Source organism: Anopheles funestus, chromosome 2RL (genome assembly GCF_943734845.2).
Source record: "Anopheles funestus chromosome 2RL, idAnoFuneDA-416_04, whole genome shotgun sequence".
NCBI classification, from domain to species: domain Eukaryota; kingdom Metazoa; phylum Arthropoda; class Insecta; order Diptera; family Culicidae; genus Anopheles; species Anopheles funestus.
The window spans coordinates 94,105,256-94,122,026 of NC_064598.1; the positions used below are offsets into that span (position 1 = coordinate 94,105,256).

General features: G+C 40.2%; 1 protein-coding gene across 14 annotated transcripts in view; it reads left to right on the top strand.

The window, feature by feature from the left end:
• LOC125763842 (kinesin-like protein KIF21A) overlaps nucleotides 1-16,771 on the top strand; it is a 40,487-nt gene that overhangs the window by 3,203 nt on the left and 20,513 nt on the right. For all 14 annotated transcript variants that reach the window (XM_049427422.1, XM_049427413.1, XM_049427425.1 and 11 more), the window contains one exon: nucleotides 6,126-6,471. In XM_049427422.1, the coding sequence (XP_049283379.1) occupies nucleotides 6,428-6,471 (44 nt within the window). In that variant the 5' untranslated portion in view covers nucleotides 6,126-6,427. The remainder of the gene's footprint in view (nucleotides 1-6,125; nucleotides 6,472-16,771) is intronic.

Sequence of the window (16,771 nt, forward strand, 5' to 3'; positions counted from 1 at the left end):
CAAGCCAAAATTCACACAACCTTAAACTCATTGATGTGATGAGTTTTGGTATCATGGTAGATGAAAAAAAAGACACAAAAACGAAAAACGATAACAATACGAATCAAATAATTGGCAAACTCATGCTAACACCAAAACCGGTTCTAGCGGATGTGCACGGTTAAAGCACGAGATTTTTGTTTTACGCTTTTTTCAATCATATTGATTGGGACCTTTTATCGCAATGTTTTTTTGATTCGTGTCCGAACCGGTTGTTTGTGTAGATGTGTTTTTTTTCTTCTAAAGTTATTTTAATCGTAAAATTAAACCTTTACCAAAGTGACTTTGTTTGTTTAATTTGTTTTTGTTAGCTTTCACAAAACTTATGTATTGGAAATGAGTTTTTGGGCATTTTTTGAAGGTCAAATACTGTGCCGTACAGAAAAAATTGTGCTCTTTTCGAAATGCTTTTTTTGTTCTATTTTGAATCAATTTATATTTGCCCTATCTACCCTCGAAGGCAGGGTTGAAAACAGCTCCTAATCCACGGCCAGCAAATGTGTTTACACGGTTCGTCGTCTCTCAAATCACGGATTTGTACGGATCGTTGCTTTTGAACGCTTTTCACAGTCACAAAGACCCTCAAAAAAGGTTGTTTTTTTGTTTTGGTTCTTTGCTGCTGTTTCGTTGTTTGATCACTGTTCGAAGTTTCAGTTTCAAAGTTTCGTTTTTGCTTCTACCAAAACAAGCCGAGCCATATGGTGGTATAGCATGGTAAAATGCTCCAAAAAGTGGAGCTGTATGCGTACCGGCAGTTGGAACAGTTGTGTGTGGGCCATGCGCAAGAGGTTCGCGAAATTTCCTTTGCGGTGCGCCCTCGTGTGGTGGATCTGGCCCCAACCCGTGGTGAATCTGGCTGCTGGAAAAGCGCATTGCTGTGCGGTTGGCTTAAAAATTGCCGTTAATGCCAACGATGGTCGAACGAAAGCACGGTGGGAAAGCGGGACGGTATGTTACTGAATTACTTTACCACTAGCCAGGGCCGCCAGGGTGTGAGGGCTTTAAGCCTTACGATCTGCTTTCGACCACCGTTAAAATGAGGGGAGTTCGATGTTGCTTGTCGTATTTTTTCTTTCTCCAATTTGTTTGCACATTTCATCCACTTTTTCATTTTCGAGGTAGGAAAAAATAGCATAAAAATAATCGAGAAGGGAGAAGGTAGGAGATAGTGTTCGCACCTTTTTTTTTCTTGCAATTCATGTTGCGGTAGTGTTCTTTCAGGGGATGTTATTATAAAGCCAGCAAGTTCGAACAAAAAGTTTATTTTGCATTTTCTTGAAGCAAAACTTAGAAAATTTTTGATGAAAAAATGAAATGAAAAATTTGAAAATTTCCTAAGGTTGTAGGCTTAGCTTTTTTTGAGTAATTTAGAAAATTTTTAAAAATTGATAAATTTTTTTGCCAATTGGTTGCAATAAGTTTCTTTTCACTCAAGTAATGCTTTAAATTAAAAAAGAGAGAAAAATAATAAAAAAATCAAAAAATTCAAAAAAAATGAAAATTTACTAAGGCTCATTTTTGCACCAAGTTTTGCCTATAACTCGGTCGGTATCCAACGGATCGCCAATCTTTAACCTGTGGTCGATAGATGGCACCAATGGCTACGTTTTCTTCTTGGACAGCCATGCTCTCAGGTGTCCGTGCCGGAAGTTATTCGAGGAACCAAGTTCCTTACCCTGTTTGAGAAAATATAAAATTTTCCTCATTTTTGAGCAACTCAGCAAAATTTAAAAAGATGATTTATTTTAATGCGAATTTGTTGCAATGTGTTTCTTTTTACTCAAATAATGCTTTAAATGAAAAAAGAATAAAAAATTACTCTCAATTAGTACTCAATTTAAATATCCTTTTCCATAATAAGGAAAGCTGTTGAAAAACTCATGCTTTTAAAGAATAATTTTTATTTCACGTATTTGTTAAATATGTATATTTTATCATTCATGCCTCATTCATAATAATGTTTGAGCATATTTTATAATGTCGAATATTTGAAAATATTTTCAAATTATTATTAAACCGCTCAAAAACCCCCAATTTGGATCTTCCTTCAAATGTTCGATCGAACATTGGTTGGGTGTTTAAACCCATCTAACTAGTGCTGTTCGTACGCAAACTCTTTGCCCTGGTTGGTACGGTTGGTACGGTTGGGAGGAAAATTGAATTAACTCAGTTCGGTGCAATATTCGTGCCGTTTGGTAGATTTCGCTGGCAATCCCCCATCGCCACATTTCCGCAATAGGAAAAGCTAAGGGAAGTTAAGGAGAAATCTTCATGGTGGGTGGGTGGGTGGGTGTAGTTTTGCAACGATGTCGGAAAGAGATGCATGCGTGCGACCGATAGACGCCAAACAAACCAGTTCATTGCGAAGAAAAAGTAGGTTTAACGGAGGAAAATGCAACGTGCTGAAGCAGTGGTGCATCAGTTGAACTAGATTTAAAGTTAATCTCGATACGGACGGTATGAATATTTGTCCTATTTTGTGTACAGTTTAAAGCTGTTTTATTTTGTGGTTTACAGGAAAGTAAAGAATTTATTACGTGTCATTTTAAATATTTTTTTGTAATTAATCCAATCCAAATGTCGTTTAGTACACCTGGTGTGTTTCGTTCAATTATTATTACCAATCGAATTTTTATCGATTGCTTTTGTCTACAGAGAATTCTCTATGTAATGTGATGGATTGTGATGGATCAGTGTACTTATAATGATGTTTTAATGGTGATGAGCCTCACCGATGAATAGGCGTATGGGACATTAGTCGTCTTTTTTGATCAAAATATTCTATTTATATACTTATCGCATTACTTTTGTAAATCAACTTAATATTTTATCACGTATTTTTATGTTGCAAAGGTCATAATGGGCATCCTATTATTTTGTCATTTAAAACAGTTTTAGTGATTAGGTTTCATATTTTATGACAGCACGGAAAACGAGTGAAAACAATTATACAACAAAAACGCATTATGCTTATTGCAAACCACGTCTAGACGCCATTGAGCTACTGGCCAATTAGTAAAATGGCGACATTGAGAAATCGACTAGAAGTTACATCATCGCATCATCGCATGAGTTATGTTTTATTGAGCGTATCTTCTCTGTTTGTGACCATTGGAACTTTCGCACCACAGGAGGGATCTCCACGCTAAGGTGAAGCTTACAAAACATATTTATCATAAATATGCGATCTTTTGCAAAAGGCCACTCTCATTCATCGTGCTTAGTTTTCGGTCGTTAAAAAAGAGAGTATTAATACTTTTAAAATTTGAATCAATTTACCAAAACTACAAATTGACACGTTGGCAACACTTTTGTTGTATACTTATTTCCCCTTCAGTATGTATTATCACCTTTTTTTGGTGGCGTAACAATCAATCAGATAGCGAGAGTTGGAGATCGAGATGAGATTTTGAATCCAAAAGAGTCCAACAGCTGGTTGATTGCTTCCACTTCCTTTTTCATTACACTCAGCGGGCCTTAACGAATGGGTGAGTCTAAAATAAACTATAAACACACTCGTTTGGCAAGATTAAGGGCTGCGACGTTGTTCGTCGATCGTTTTCAGGGAAAGAGCAAGAAAATCTTGTTTTTTTTTTACATTTTCTTCCAAGATTTCTTGCCTTGGGAGAAACGATTTTCGACTTTGAAAAAAAAGTCGTCGCCTGTGACAAACGAGATTGTTCCAAATTTGATGGCCAGTGAGTGTTTAGACACATTAGATGAAGTGTTGCGTGTCTTGTGTCACGAATTCCGCATACAAAGTTCGTTCAACCGTTGGTCCATATCGCTGACGTCTTTTCGTGGATCTTGCCGGAGACACGTGACGTTTTTCGTGAGTTTTAATTTTTTTTAAAAGCACCTTAACGTTAATTTGGCTCAACAGTTGATTATGGTGATAAGCGTAGCCTCTGAGGTACAATTAATAATCAATGAGGTATTGATTACTATTTTACTTCAACAACTATGAGGTAGTAATTTCATCGTCGTCTAATTTTGTGAAGCATTTCTATGTTAAGTTATAAGAAACATCATGATATCCACTGGTCGAAACTATCGAATTGGGGAAATGATAGCAATAAACGCAAATGCTTTCCACGTTCCATTACGCTGACGTTTATCGTATCGATTAGTAGGGAATCGTACCATTTACCTTCGTTTGGGCACTTTGCGTCACTGGTGAAGCCGTTAACAAGCATCACATTATTTTGTGTCGAATAAAAGGGAACGAAACAGTAGATAAACGGAGCGGCATGCTTTTCGACCGATATCTAGTTTCATATGTTTATCATAACTTTATGGGTTGATTAGCCCGGTCAGTTTGCTTCACGTTGTTTCCCAAAGTGTGTGTGCGTTCTAAGTCACAATTTCTGTTTTTTAAAGTATGGCGTCCGTTTCGAGTAGCCACATGATCGTAAAATATTTATTTTTACATCGCTTTCTGTCGCTGTTTACTTTATTTATGAGGATTTTGTGTTGGGATTTTACTAAAAGACAGTGCGAAGGCGTTTGTTTTGATGTTTTGTATTTTTTTGTCTTATAAATGTTGTCATATCTAAGCAGAAAACTTCAAACTAATACGTATTTTACGCCACAAAATTTAAGATCGTAAGAAATTTAAAAAAAACATTTCCAAAAGTCAGTTTTAACTTTCCCGTAATCTTCGCCCCACTGCAAACACAATGGGCGTTCGTTTTAATTCTCTTTAAAAAAATGCTAGACGTGTTCCCAGCGTAAATTTTTCACTCATAAAAACCAACGGAACCCGGTCATGCGTGGATTCACCGTGTTGCAATTAACGAATCCCAAAAAAAAGGGGCATAAAGAAAACGTCACTTATTTTCTCCTAATTTACGGCATCGATCAAATTGTTTTATTTTGTATGTTTTAATGCTGCTTATGACAGTGCATTCACGGCCGGAGGGATTGTTGAATGAACGTGTATTAACATTTTTATCGAGGCTTAGATATACGTGTTCCGAGGTTACACGCCGACAATCGTTAAGTTTTATGAGTGTCCAAAGTCCAATACATTTCTGGTTTATGCATTTGAGTACAATTTTATCTAAAGAAGTAAGAGCTTTCCGTCAAGGGGGGTAATTTTTGATACTTTTTGAAATCCACCAAAGTTTTTGATAGACCATGATAGCCCGGACAAAGCAAGATGATAACCAAAGATGACCGAGAAAAATTATTTAATATTCAAAAGTAACATAACAAAAAACGAGTTGAAATCAGACAATTTTGAGTGTTGACGTTTTAAAGCCAACAAAAATGCCTCTTCCTCAATGTCGCATCAAAGAGATCGTCTGTGTCTTGTGGAGATCGACATCCAAAAAAGACATTTTCTGTCGATCAGCAGCGGTGTAAAATGTGGGAATGCTCAAAAGTACTCTTTTTCTTATATCCTGTTAAGACTGTTGTATGGAACGTACAGAAAAGGGTGGCTAACACGGTGTCAACTGAAAGCACACTCTTCGTTGGGAACTGCTATTTTAGACGACTGAAACAAAACGCTCCGAAAAAGAAATTATCTGCTAGACGACCAAACTACTTGTGGCCGTTGTCGTTGAAACCATTCACCCCTTGTGGCACCTATGGTTGCCATCGGAAGTAAAAATACATGGCGGTAATTTATGACGCAGTCCCATGCTCTCTGCCTTTTCCTTCCTTCGACGAACTCTCGCCCTAGTGCCTTCACTATCAGCGGGTGTGATCTTCATTTTCCGTGGTAGCTCAATGTTTTTGGTTGAAGTTATCGTTTCGGTTCGGCAACAAAACTGTGTACAGTGAAGAGTTTACCGATTTGCCACTCGTTACAAGTTCCACCTGAGTCTCACAGCGGACAGAGGATCAGAACTTGCTACTTATGTTTTTTTTTGGTTTCGAGTGTCGTTGTAAATATTCATGAGCGAGTATGCTTCCTTCCCCCGGTTATCGTTGGGAGATGGTTTAGAATTTTGAACACTTGTTCTCAAACGAAAGTTGAGTTGGGAAGATATAATTATACCGGGCCAGTACCTCCCCTTTTCTCATCGATTGCTTATGGAAAGATTCTAATATTTATATTGTTTTCTTCTTTTTTACAGTCGTGTACCGGAAAAGTGTCAGCGCCTTAATTCAACCACAACTGCCAGAAGGATTCCATCGTTGTAGAAGTAACAGAAATCAACGTGAAGCATAGATTGCATGTTTGCAACTCATAGCCGTATAGTGAGAAGACCAACTATCCTCTAGATCACTTACCAGGCAACGTGTCACTGTTGAACCAAACAGTTGGCAAATACCTTCGCCGAAAGGATAGCGTGTATAAGCAACACCAACATTGCAGAAGCCTGCTAGAATCAATTTCTGTTCCGACCATTCAAGGAAGTTTCACAAAAACGGCAACATGCCAGACGAAGATAAGGAATCCTCTGTACGGGTGGCCGTCAGGTGAGCATAACATGTCATGTCTAAGTTGTTATAAACCTTGTTATTTGTGATATATTGAAGAGACTCTAGTCTATTCTAATTAATGGGCTAGTTCTGGAATTAAAGGCAATAACCAAAAGTTTTTGATGAACTGTCCTCACATACTTAAGGGGGGTTTATAAGGGATGTTACTATATAGGAACAGGAGGTTTAATCTGAAGGTCTTTATTTACTACATGGTCACAATTGGTTAAAACAACACATTATTGATGAAGTTTATTGAATTAGGTAGCTATATTCAAAATATGTTAAATATGTTTGGCGTTTCTGTATTTCTGCTTTTGGAGATGTGTCATCATCAACCCATTCTTGGGGCTTCCACTATATTTGTCTTGCCCTTCTCCAGCAAGTTCGTGGTGTCTTTTCAATATGTATTGTACGGCCACCGTAGCAGTGAAAATGGTGTCCATTTTCATTGCCACTTCCGGGAGGGCAACGAACACAACCCCACGCTTTACCCATTCCTCATAATGTTCTCTGTGTGTTGGGGTGTTGATCATGATGTAGTAACGATCACGACTTGCTGATGATGTTGTTGATAAAAATGATGATATTTGTTTGGGTTGGGTCTGTGTGATTCGCTTCCTTTAGATGCAATTGATGCAAAGTGCAACAAAACGTTGTGTCGTCGTTATATTTCGCTTTTGCACTTTCAAATGTTAAATTATGTTTCAATTGAGTGACTCGAAGGCTAGCCACTAACGTTCACTTTGAAAGAGCATATGAACCTTCGTTACGTTTTGGTGGTGAATGCTTCTTCGCTTGGAATGAATAATGTGTTACATTTTAAATTGTATATCTCCATTCACCAGAAATGCCAGAAATGATGTTTTTATAGCTAATTTCTACTGATCGCATACATTATGGTAATGTTCTCGGGTGGTTTTGTGTTGGTAATTTCCCTTTTACTTTTGCCATTCACCTATCTAACACACTTGCTAATTTATAAGACCAAAAAACGCTCCAATCACGACATTACGATTTACTACTGCTCGATTGCTGTACATATTATCATGTTCAAGGTCGTCCGACAGAAGATCTACGACTCGTCAATATTACGCTACCGAATCTACGAGTTGTTTACTTTTTCCACTTTCCTTGACCGCTGTATCAGGAGACCGTGCGATGTTTGCTAAGCTTATTTTCGTACTATTGAGCAAATTAAACAAAAACGCCTCTTCTCTATATTCTTGAGCTACACATTCAAAAAGACTCTTTCATTTTGATGGTCAAATCTTGACCTTTTTTTAAATGTTTTTCTGTATGAGACACGGAAGATAAAGTGGACGAGTTCCTCTTCATCATTACTTGTTAGTTGTTGGATAAAGCAAAACGTGCTAATTTGAATCGTAAAGTTAAAAATGCTAACAATTAAATACTTTTTGACGCTTTTCTTTAACAAGTCTTAAAAAGAGCAGCATAGTGTCCTTCATGAAACGATCTTATCAAACTATTCATTTATCTCCCTGCCATTGTATGTAGCTCGCATACGGCGTACAATCGTTCAATTGCTTGAAACTGCGTCGTGATGAAGCAGTCAGACAGAACAGCATGATCAGTATCAACGTCCGATAAACTGATAAACCCTAACCAACTAAGGTCACTTAGCTGCCGACCACAGACAGGGAACGTACGTTTGACTCATCGCGGCTTATTCTGCCACCAAAAGTGGAGTTTGGTACGGTGGTCGTTTATCCCTCCACGAAAATAAGGAATCTTATCTTGCAACCTTGCCTAGAGTTCGATTCGAATTACCGACGTGCCTCTTCACACTTCCACCGTTGCTGGTTGTAATGAATGTGCGTGCGGTAACTGGCGTTTCTTTCACAAACGGCAGATTTCACGCCCCATGGTCATATCACACTTCGTCAATCACATTCGCGGCATCGCACGTCGAAATGGATGACGGAAAACACAAGGTGCGTGAGAGCAGGACAGTGGATTCGGGCCGGACGATTACCTCATCTGTCTACATCGAACGCCGGTACGTGTGCGTGAGCGTTTCGCACTACGCAAATCGAGCTCCGTCTGGTCCGGATGACTGGGACCGCCAAACAGAGTATTCGTACGATCGATGAAGATCATGATGGTGTAATACACAAGGATTTTTTTTCTTCCCAATTCACCAAACATTTGCCGTGCTTTTTTAAATTTTAGGAAGACGACGGTTGTATCCATAAATGTAGATTTACCGAGCGAAAAACGAAATGGAACTGGACAGACACTGGAGAGACGGTGTACACATCCGTTGATGGAGTTGTTGATTGTTCCCGTCGAAGTTCTACAGACGGGACTCACTGTTGTAAATGGGTTCTGTTGCTCGTTTGTTTCCCATACCCGTATGGTCTATACCGTTTTGTAACGGATGCCAGTTTTGGAAGGGAAGCGTTGAAACATTTGAGCAAATATTAGGTCGTTTTGTTTTGAGTACCCCAGCTTTACTCAGGTGCTCTGAACTGAGCAGTGGATCAACATGTTGTTTCCATCTTGCCGTTTGAGTGGCCGTACGGCGTAGTTTGTTTGTTTTATTTTGGATGATTTAATGCATTGTTTGCATTGAATCAATTTCTTTTTATTAGCTTCCTAGACAGAAAAGATGGATGAAGTTCATACCTTAAAATTGATGTTTGCAATCAGATTTGCTTGATGTTGTGTACAATCAACTCACTTTCTTATCTTGAATAATTTTCTAAGCGACACTCCATACTGATGGTCGTTTAGTCCGAGGGCTGCAAACACTGCATTTGACGGTGAGTGCACAAGCGGGTCATCGAATGTATCTAGTTCAACGCCAACGTGAATGGGACTTGTGTCTGGTGTGCGGGCCAAGGAGACAAGCGAAAAATAGGACTTAAAGAAAAATGGAGATTGTCTGTCTACGGCGACTTCTAAAATTAGGCGTCAATCTTGCGTGACCTCCGCAAACTTAACGCAATTACTAGTGGTTATGGTGGGTCCATTTGTGCAATAATCGTGTTGTGGTAGTACCGGTGCGTATTGCCCAGTATTGCAGAATAAAGATCACTTGTACGATCTGCATAACGAGAGATACATAGCGAAGAGTTAATTGGGTATTGTACCGCCGTCCCAAGCAAGCAACTCGTAGATACAATATTCAAGAAGCGGGGTAGTTATTGAGGAAATCTTTTCCTTTATAAAATTCACCCTTTATCCATCGAAATGACAACCTCAAATAGCTGTTGACGTTAAAATGAGCCATATAAACTGTAAGTTAAGTGGACAATTTAAAGCTCAAGTGTGTGACGGTCTGTCTCTAGCGCTACCATTTGTCTTAAACATGTGTCACAGTTTCGCCTTTCGTCTTTCGTACGAACGTATGAAATTGGAAACCACAGCCCATGAAAGAAAATCGATTTGCACCAACATGAAAAACAAAAGTCACCAACATTTTCCAAATCGATTTCGGTGACATTTCTACCACTTTTTTCCCTACCGTCTCTAATGCCGACGTATCAAGCAACACGCAGCACGCAGTCAACTCGCACCCGGTGAAAGTACTTTCACTGGCTTTTGCCGGTTGCTGCAGTGGAAAATTTTCGCCGCGATGGAGTGATAGGGTAGATAAAAGATTGAATTGCCATCGTAGCCGGTAGCGAGCACGGATTGTATCGAATTTCGATTCCACTCGGTTCGGGGCGGTGTAAAGAAACACCCGGGTAAGTTGCACGATTGAGGTATTTTATTGGAGTTTTAATGAAGATTACTACTGCTTCGGGGTTGATGTGTATTGGGACGCAAAAGATACCGCATTGGGTGTCGGAATTTTCCAACGATTGCAGCAGTACCATTACATTGCAGTGGTGTAGTGTTAGGATGTGTACCCTTAAAGGTGCACACCAAGCATGTCTTTAATCTTATCGATTTCCTAACGATTTGTTGGGAAATTGAATGGTTTAACAAGACCATAGCGTTGGACGCAACGTTCCAATTCGAAACGAATGGTTTGTAATTTGCCGTTGATGTTGCTGGTGTAGGACACCGACAGGCAACAATCGGGAAACCGTATCAGATCATTACACGGCTTTGAAACCCCAGCACCCATCCATAAGGTCGCGGATGCTAATGAACCTTGCTATATACCTTAAATACTTCGGCACGTAATTCGATCCATGGGCGATTAGCAATTCTACTGCTTGGCGAAACGTTTACTTACAATGTCCGTGTCTTCCTGTCGGGTGTCATTTTTGCGGTATAAAACACTAGGACCGGTTGTGCCCTGCTGCTGCCCTTCTGCATTGCATATCAATCGTTGCGGTTTCCTTTGATATCGTTCGATCGGTTTGCATGCAACTTCAGTAGCTGATAGGGGCGGCATATTTGTCACCTCAAAAGAGCGATGCGCTGCGGTTTGTTTGGTTTGAGGTTTGGAGTTCTCCGCCGATTGCCAGTTTGCCGACGATATGTTTGCTTAATCGTTGTGGTGGTAGCGCAGATAAACACTAGAGAAGGTCTAGCTTCTATCGTCAATGCCGATCTGGTCGTTTCAATAAAATGTTATGCTTTGGTGTGTTTAAACGCTATCGTCATGACACCAATGTTAAGGTCAGATTGTCAAAGTGGAGCACAGATGATCTTTCTGCAGCACCTGTTGAATTGCAAACAACACGACATTGTGATGTATTCATAATACATTTGTTGGATGTTGTCTGCTTATTGGAGGAAGGTACCAGGTGTTTCGCTTTTGAGCAATTGTTTGAATGGCTTCCTAATTTCCGGAGTTTGTAAGTTACCTGTGATCGAATTGCCATAGAATGGGGCATAAAATCACAACAATGTTCGATGCATGGCAACAGTTGTCCGCAGTCACACCCTTTCTCTTTTTTATTAATTTACCTGATATGTTCAGTACAAACCCTGCGACCTATAACGTGGCGTAAACAGGTCAACAGTGTGTGACTCCGACGCCACCATCGTATTACGAGCACTTAGTTGACGGGGTCGTCAGACCTTGGGGAGGGCTAGAATTTCAAGAGCAAACACATCGTCATCTACCCCTGGCCCAGCATGGCCCAACACCATCAAATTGCGCTAAAACCGTCAGATTCAAACCTGGCGCTCAACTCTCGGCTCTTGCAAACTGGCGTGTGATTGAATCATGTGGGAACCTAAAATAAGCTTCACTTTATGTCGAATCCCGCCTTTTTCGACCACGTACCCTTTGCAGTGTCCCATCTACCACCGCTTCTCTGGTGCTTCTCTCCGGGGGTGACGAGATTTGGATTAAAATAGATCATTATTTACGCGTAGCAAAGAGACGTCCCGGCGAGTTGCGCACACACGACCTTCCTTTGCGCGGGTTTTTGGGGTGACCCTTTTTTGTTCTGGTTTTTGTTTTCTTCGCCCGTGTATTTAGTACGGTTGATAAAAGGTTAGTGGTAAGTGTTAAAGAATTCACTCAATCACAACAACCATACGCAAAGTTTGCCTTCTTTTGGGTTACGTCACTTAAGACGAATGTCAGGCCGAAAGACAGACTTGAAGATGGAAGATGTCACCTGAAGTATTTAAATAAGTTGCACAGTGAGATGAACGATTCTTCATGTTTGCTACCTGTGTTTCTTTGGCGAGCACTCAAGGTTTTTGCCTAATAAGTTGTGCTAATGCTTGAGCTGCAACCATTCGTAACTAATTATGAGGAACCCTGGACATGGATTGAGAAGTGTGGAGACCACCCATAGAATGTCAATTTCTAACAGTTTGGCTATTTGTGGCTTGTCCATACTATGGAATATTGCAAAAAATAGTTCCTCTCGCTGAGGACATGGAAGCTGCGCGCCATATTTGTTTGGCGTTTGAAACAAACGCGTTAAGGGTGACGCGCAGTAGCGTGCCGGTGACAATTGATTCTTTAAATATTGTCATCTAGCTCGTTTCTTTATTTTTTCCACCCTCAAAACAAACCACTTTAAACAAGACGTTTGGTGAGGGCACGCGGTTCGCCAAGGTATACCCGGCAAAGGTCGGTGAAAAAGCTTTGTCGAACAATGCCAGCCAGTGACACACCGTGCGCGAAGTTAGTGGCCACCTCAATAGTGTATGACACTATGAAGCTCAACACCGTCCAGTTAATGTAGATCTCAAGTTGATAGTAGACGAAACGAAAGCAAACGTGCCAGCGTGTGGTGTTTTTTTTTTTCGTGCGCGCATAAACACAGTGAGTCCGTTGTTCCGCGTGTCCAAGAGGATAAAGCTTAGGCGTAATGTTTGCGTGTGGCAACGATGCTCGGTAAATATAGGATTGGCCCATGCCGCTTAGTCCTCGGGTGAGTGCGCTGTCGGAGGCGCACGAGAATATTACCACCGTGACCGTTTCATAACCTGCCGAAAAGGGGGCCACTTTGTTATGGTGTGTACCCGCAACCACGTCCAATAGTTTTGGCCTTTATCTACCGCTTAATGGTGAGAGACATACAGTACCAAGAGTTGATCACTGTGTAAATATTAAACTTTAAAAGGTCAATTGATTGTTGAAAAATTTTCCTATTTTTTAAAGATCTTTTGAGATAAACAATCTTAACGTTTCATGATAAGTTATAAGTTACATAAACAACTTATTTGAAAGATCGTAAGTTAACTTCTTTTAGTAGATGTTGTACATTACAAGATCTGGAAGCTTTTGATTAGGATTTGTAACCGCAGTTCTTTACAGTCCTAGGCTCACATTGAACAAAACATATCTCAAATATTTTTACCATCATCGTTTCACGCTGAAGGGCGGACAGCTGAGGGCATTAATTAAACGCCCCGTTTTGGCACCGCCATTTGGAAGGCCATCAGGCCTACCATCATTGGTCAGCTGTTAAGGCATGCTGTGGTGAGTGAGCTTTAACGAACGTTTCCCCGTGGCGTTTTTTTTCTTCTTACACTAAATTTGGCAATGAATTGTGCAAAACATATTTGGAGTTTTCCGTCATTTCCCATTTGGAGCTCAGATCATCGAACCTTAAATCGAGCAACACTTTCACATGAAAAGGAACGTCACTTATCTACGATGTCTTGTATTGGGGGTTTTTTGTTGTTGCTGCTGCTGCTCCATGTTCTATTTATTCACTTTCCTCACGTAAAAGTGGTGTTCGCACATATGTTCGTAGGGTGGATGATCGATCGCGTTTTTTTTCTGTGTAACTGCCACTTGAAACCATAGCGGGCCATTAATTTCTTCAGGCTTTCCGGCGAGATGGAAAGCCGGCAAGCTCAAGTTTGCATGTCAGTGGAAATGGCCTGATTTTAATAGCATTTTCTTCGATGGTTTGGAAAAAGGAAGCGGAAAATCGATCAAGAACAGGAAATGGTTTGTACGGGCGGGCAAAAACCGGCGAAGGATGGCGGGTGAAGTGTTGATGCGCCCGATGCATCAGCTCCGGAAGGCGTTTGCAATTGTAGTGTAGCAAAAACATCCGACAGTGCGCGTTGTTCGGAACCTTATGGGCCCGTAATGTGCATGCAAATTGTAGTCACACGTATAAGTGCCAGTGCGCACGATTAAGTGGTATTAAGGTGCATTTAATAGATTAACGGTTGCCGCTTCGCATGCGCTGATCGATGGCGTATGATTTGTTTCCCTACACGCAAACCATTAAGTAATTAGTAGGCATTTTACTGACCGGTTCTTGTTGAATGCAGTACGAATGAAGCATCAGAAAAAAGTGTTTTTTTGTATAAATAGACTTAGAAAGAGAAAGGACAACACCGTCTAATCTCCAAAGGTTTAAATAACTATTTTATTGTTTCCCAAAATAACTGAACCGTTGAGGAGGAGGTGAATGGGTATTAATAAACCAACTTGTTAGGTAATTCTATCTAATAATCGTAAACAAAATTTGTGTCCATACAAAATCATCTCCAGCAAACTAAAGTAATCGATGGGAAGGTTAATTTGTTCGATGTTTAGAGGTTATGATCTACGTTCTTCTCTCCCTTCGTCAATAATTCCTTCACTTTAACGATCGGTGGTTCCAATTGCCGTAGAGGGCGAAGGCATAGTTTAAGTCGGCTTATGTCAATAAAACGAAATGAACCCGGACCGAGCGACATCAGCTCGGTGAGACATGTGCGGCACCGTTTGTATGTCAACCGGTTCGATAAATTAAGCGACGTAAGCGAATTTGTTAGACATCGCTACCGTGCCTGTAAAGCCGGTCGTTTGCTCACTTTCATCAACCCGATCGAGACGGAATGTAAAGGAACGTGCACTTATCATGTTAATACTAAAGCCCTGGGGTCATGCTTGTGATTAAGTATAAAGAGCCGGCACTAATAATCGTTCTCTTTAAAGCGATATCTAAATTGAAAGGGGATAATTGATTAGCGGAATGATTAAATTACGCACTTTTTCTATATCATGCGACCTGATAATGTGTTGCCCACCCGCAAGTACTGCGACGTTGCTTCCGACATTGATTTTTACATGATTTTTTTCTTGCCTTCTGTGTCAATGAAATGTTTATGTAAGCGAGCGGAGTTCGTTAGCGGCTCTTTAAGCGGTTATTCGAAATGAACAAGGTTTAAAAAAAACATTTGTTTACTTACTTTATGGTGTAATTAGCGATATTTGATTAAAAATGCAATTAGCTACTGTTTTCGGTTCTGCATTTTAAATTAGTGAAGGGAATAAATACATTATTTACTTTCGCTGTTTGCTGCTTCAAACAAATGTTTGTTATTGAGTTTCAAACCAAATGGAATTGGGAATGATTTTATAAATTTCTTTGTTGTTTTGCTTCGAATTGAAAAGCATTCAATTGGATGTAGAAAGATGGGTTGTGTGAAAACTATTGTTTTAAGAATAGATTTTTATCGTGGGATTTGTCGTTAATGTGAAGGCTATAGACCTAAATCTCCTTTTTTTTCGTTATGCTTCGTTCGGTAACCGTTTTATCGTGTTATCATTATAATTGAACGGTTGAACGGAAGCGATCTTGTTGTTGCAGCATGTTGCTGAAGACCTCAACTCACGTACCAACGCAATCACTCCATTTTTACTTGGGCCTACCATGGCCTCTACTGTTCCTGTGGACGCCCAAAAAAGACTTTACTGACGAAGTCGACTTTTGCGACATTTTTTTCTAGTTTTTCGATATTTTTTGTATTTGAGTGAAATGCGCTTATTTAAACTGAAGAACTTGACTACCCAACTATGAGTATGTTGTAGACCAAGACCTCCCCAAGAGTTTGTGGTGCCAAAAAAAGAAGTACAAACAGAAGTGATGAAATGAGGTGCACGCAACATCAATTGCGCTTCAACTAACCTTCATTAGTTCGTTAAATCAAAACACAAAGCAACGGCGGTTTCTCATTTCTCGTACGATGCATTTTTCAGCACATCTTCGCCAAACGACACGCAATTCAATCGATCCCAATTACCTTATGGACGCCGAAGAAACAACCGTGTGTGTAGCGACGAATTTTGTACGTCATCGTCGTCGAGAAGTAAAGCACGTGCAATAAATCGAGGCCAGTCTTTTCCGATGCCCCAATCGACATCGAGTGTGTTCGGGAGTCGGCCCAGAAAACACCGACGTGTGCGATTGATGGCAGACGCTTTTTGGCAGCATGCCAAGCATCGATTTTTTCGCCCACATAATATACTCAATGGGGCTTTGGCGCTCGCTTACCACCAACCATTGCGTTCTGAAGTGTGTGTAGCCACATGAAGAATGTTTGGCCGTAGGTGTACATACTTGATTTGATTCCAGCACTTTACCAAGAGTCGGAGCTGCAGTTGCAGTGGAATTGGATATTGATTAGCATAAGGCATAACTGTTGGGGTAAGCTTGCTTTTTTTGCGCACTGAGGCTGAGTTCAAACCTCTCGATATATCTGGTGCGTTCGATTGTTGGTGCCAATATGTTTTAAGAGGTCATGCAAAACGACCTTACAGACGAGAGAGCACTTTCCAAAGATATTCGTACCTGTTTGGATGATTCCTCTTGACAGAAATAAAACGGAAAATTATCCTTGCGTTTAAGAGGTAATCCATTTCGGTTTCAGATGAAATTGTTTGTTGAGTTTAATATTCCAAAAGTTTAAAAAAGTATTACTTTTTCTTCTTTTTTAAGGACCTTTGTACAAATGTACATGTCTATTATGGGCAGAACAAGCACTTTTTGTTTGACGTTTAAATAAGACGTTATGTCAGTAAAACGGCTAATGTGTCCCTGCTTAATTGCGCAATATAAAAACGCAATATTCTGGCTCACGTCACACGCAGCAGGTTGCTTTTAATGACATTATCCACCTC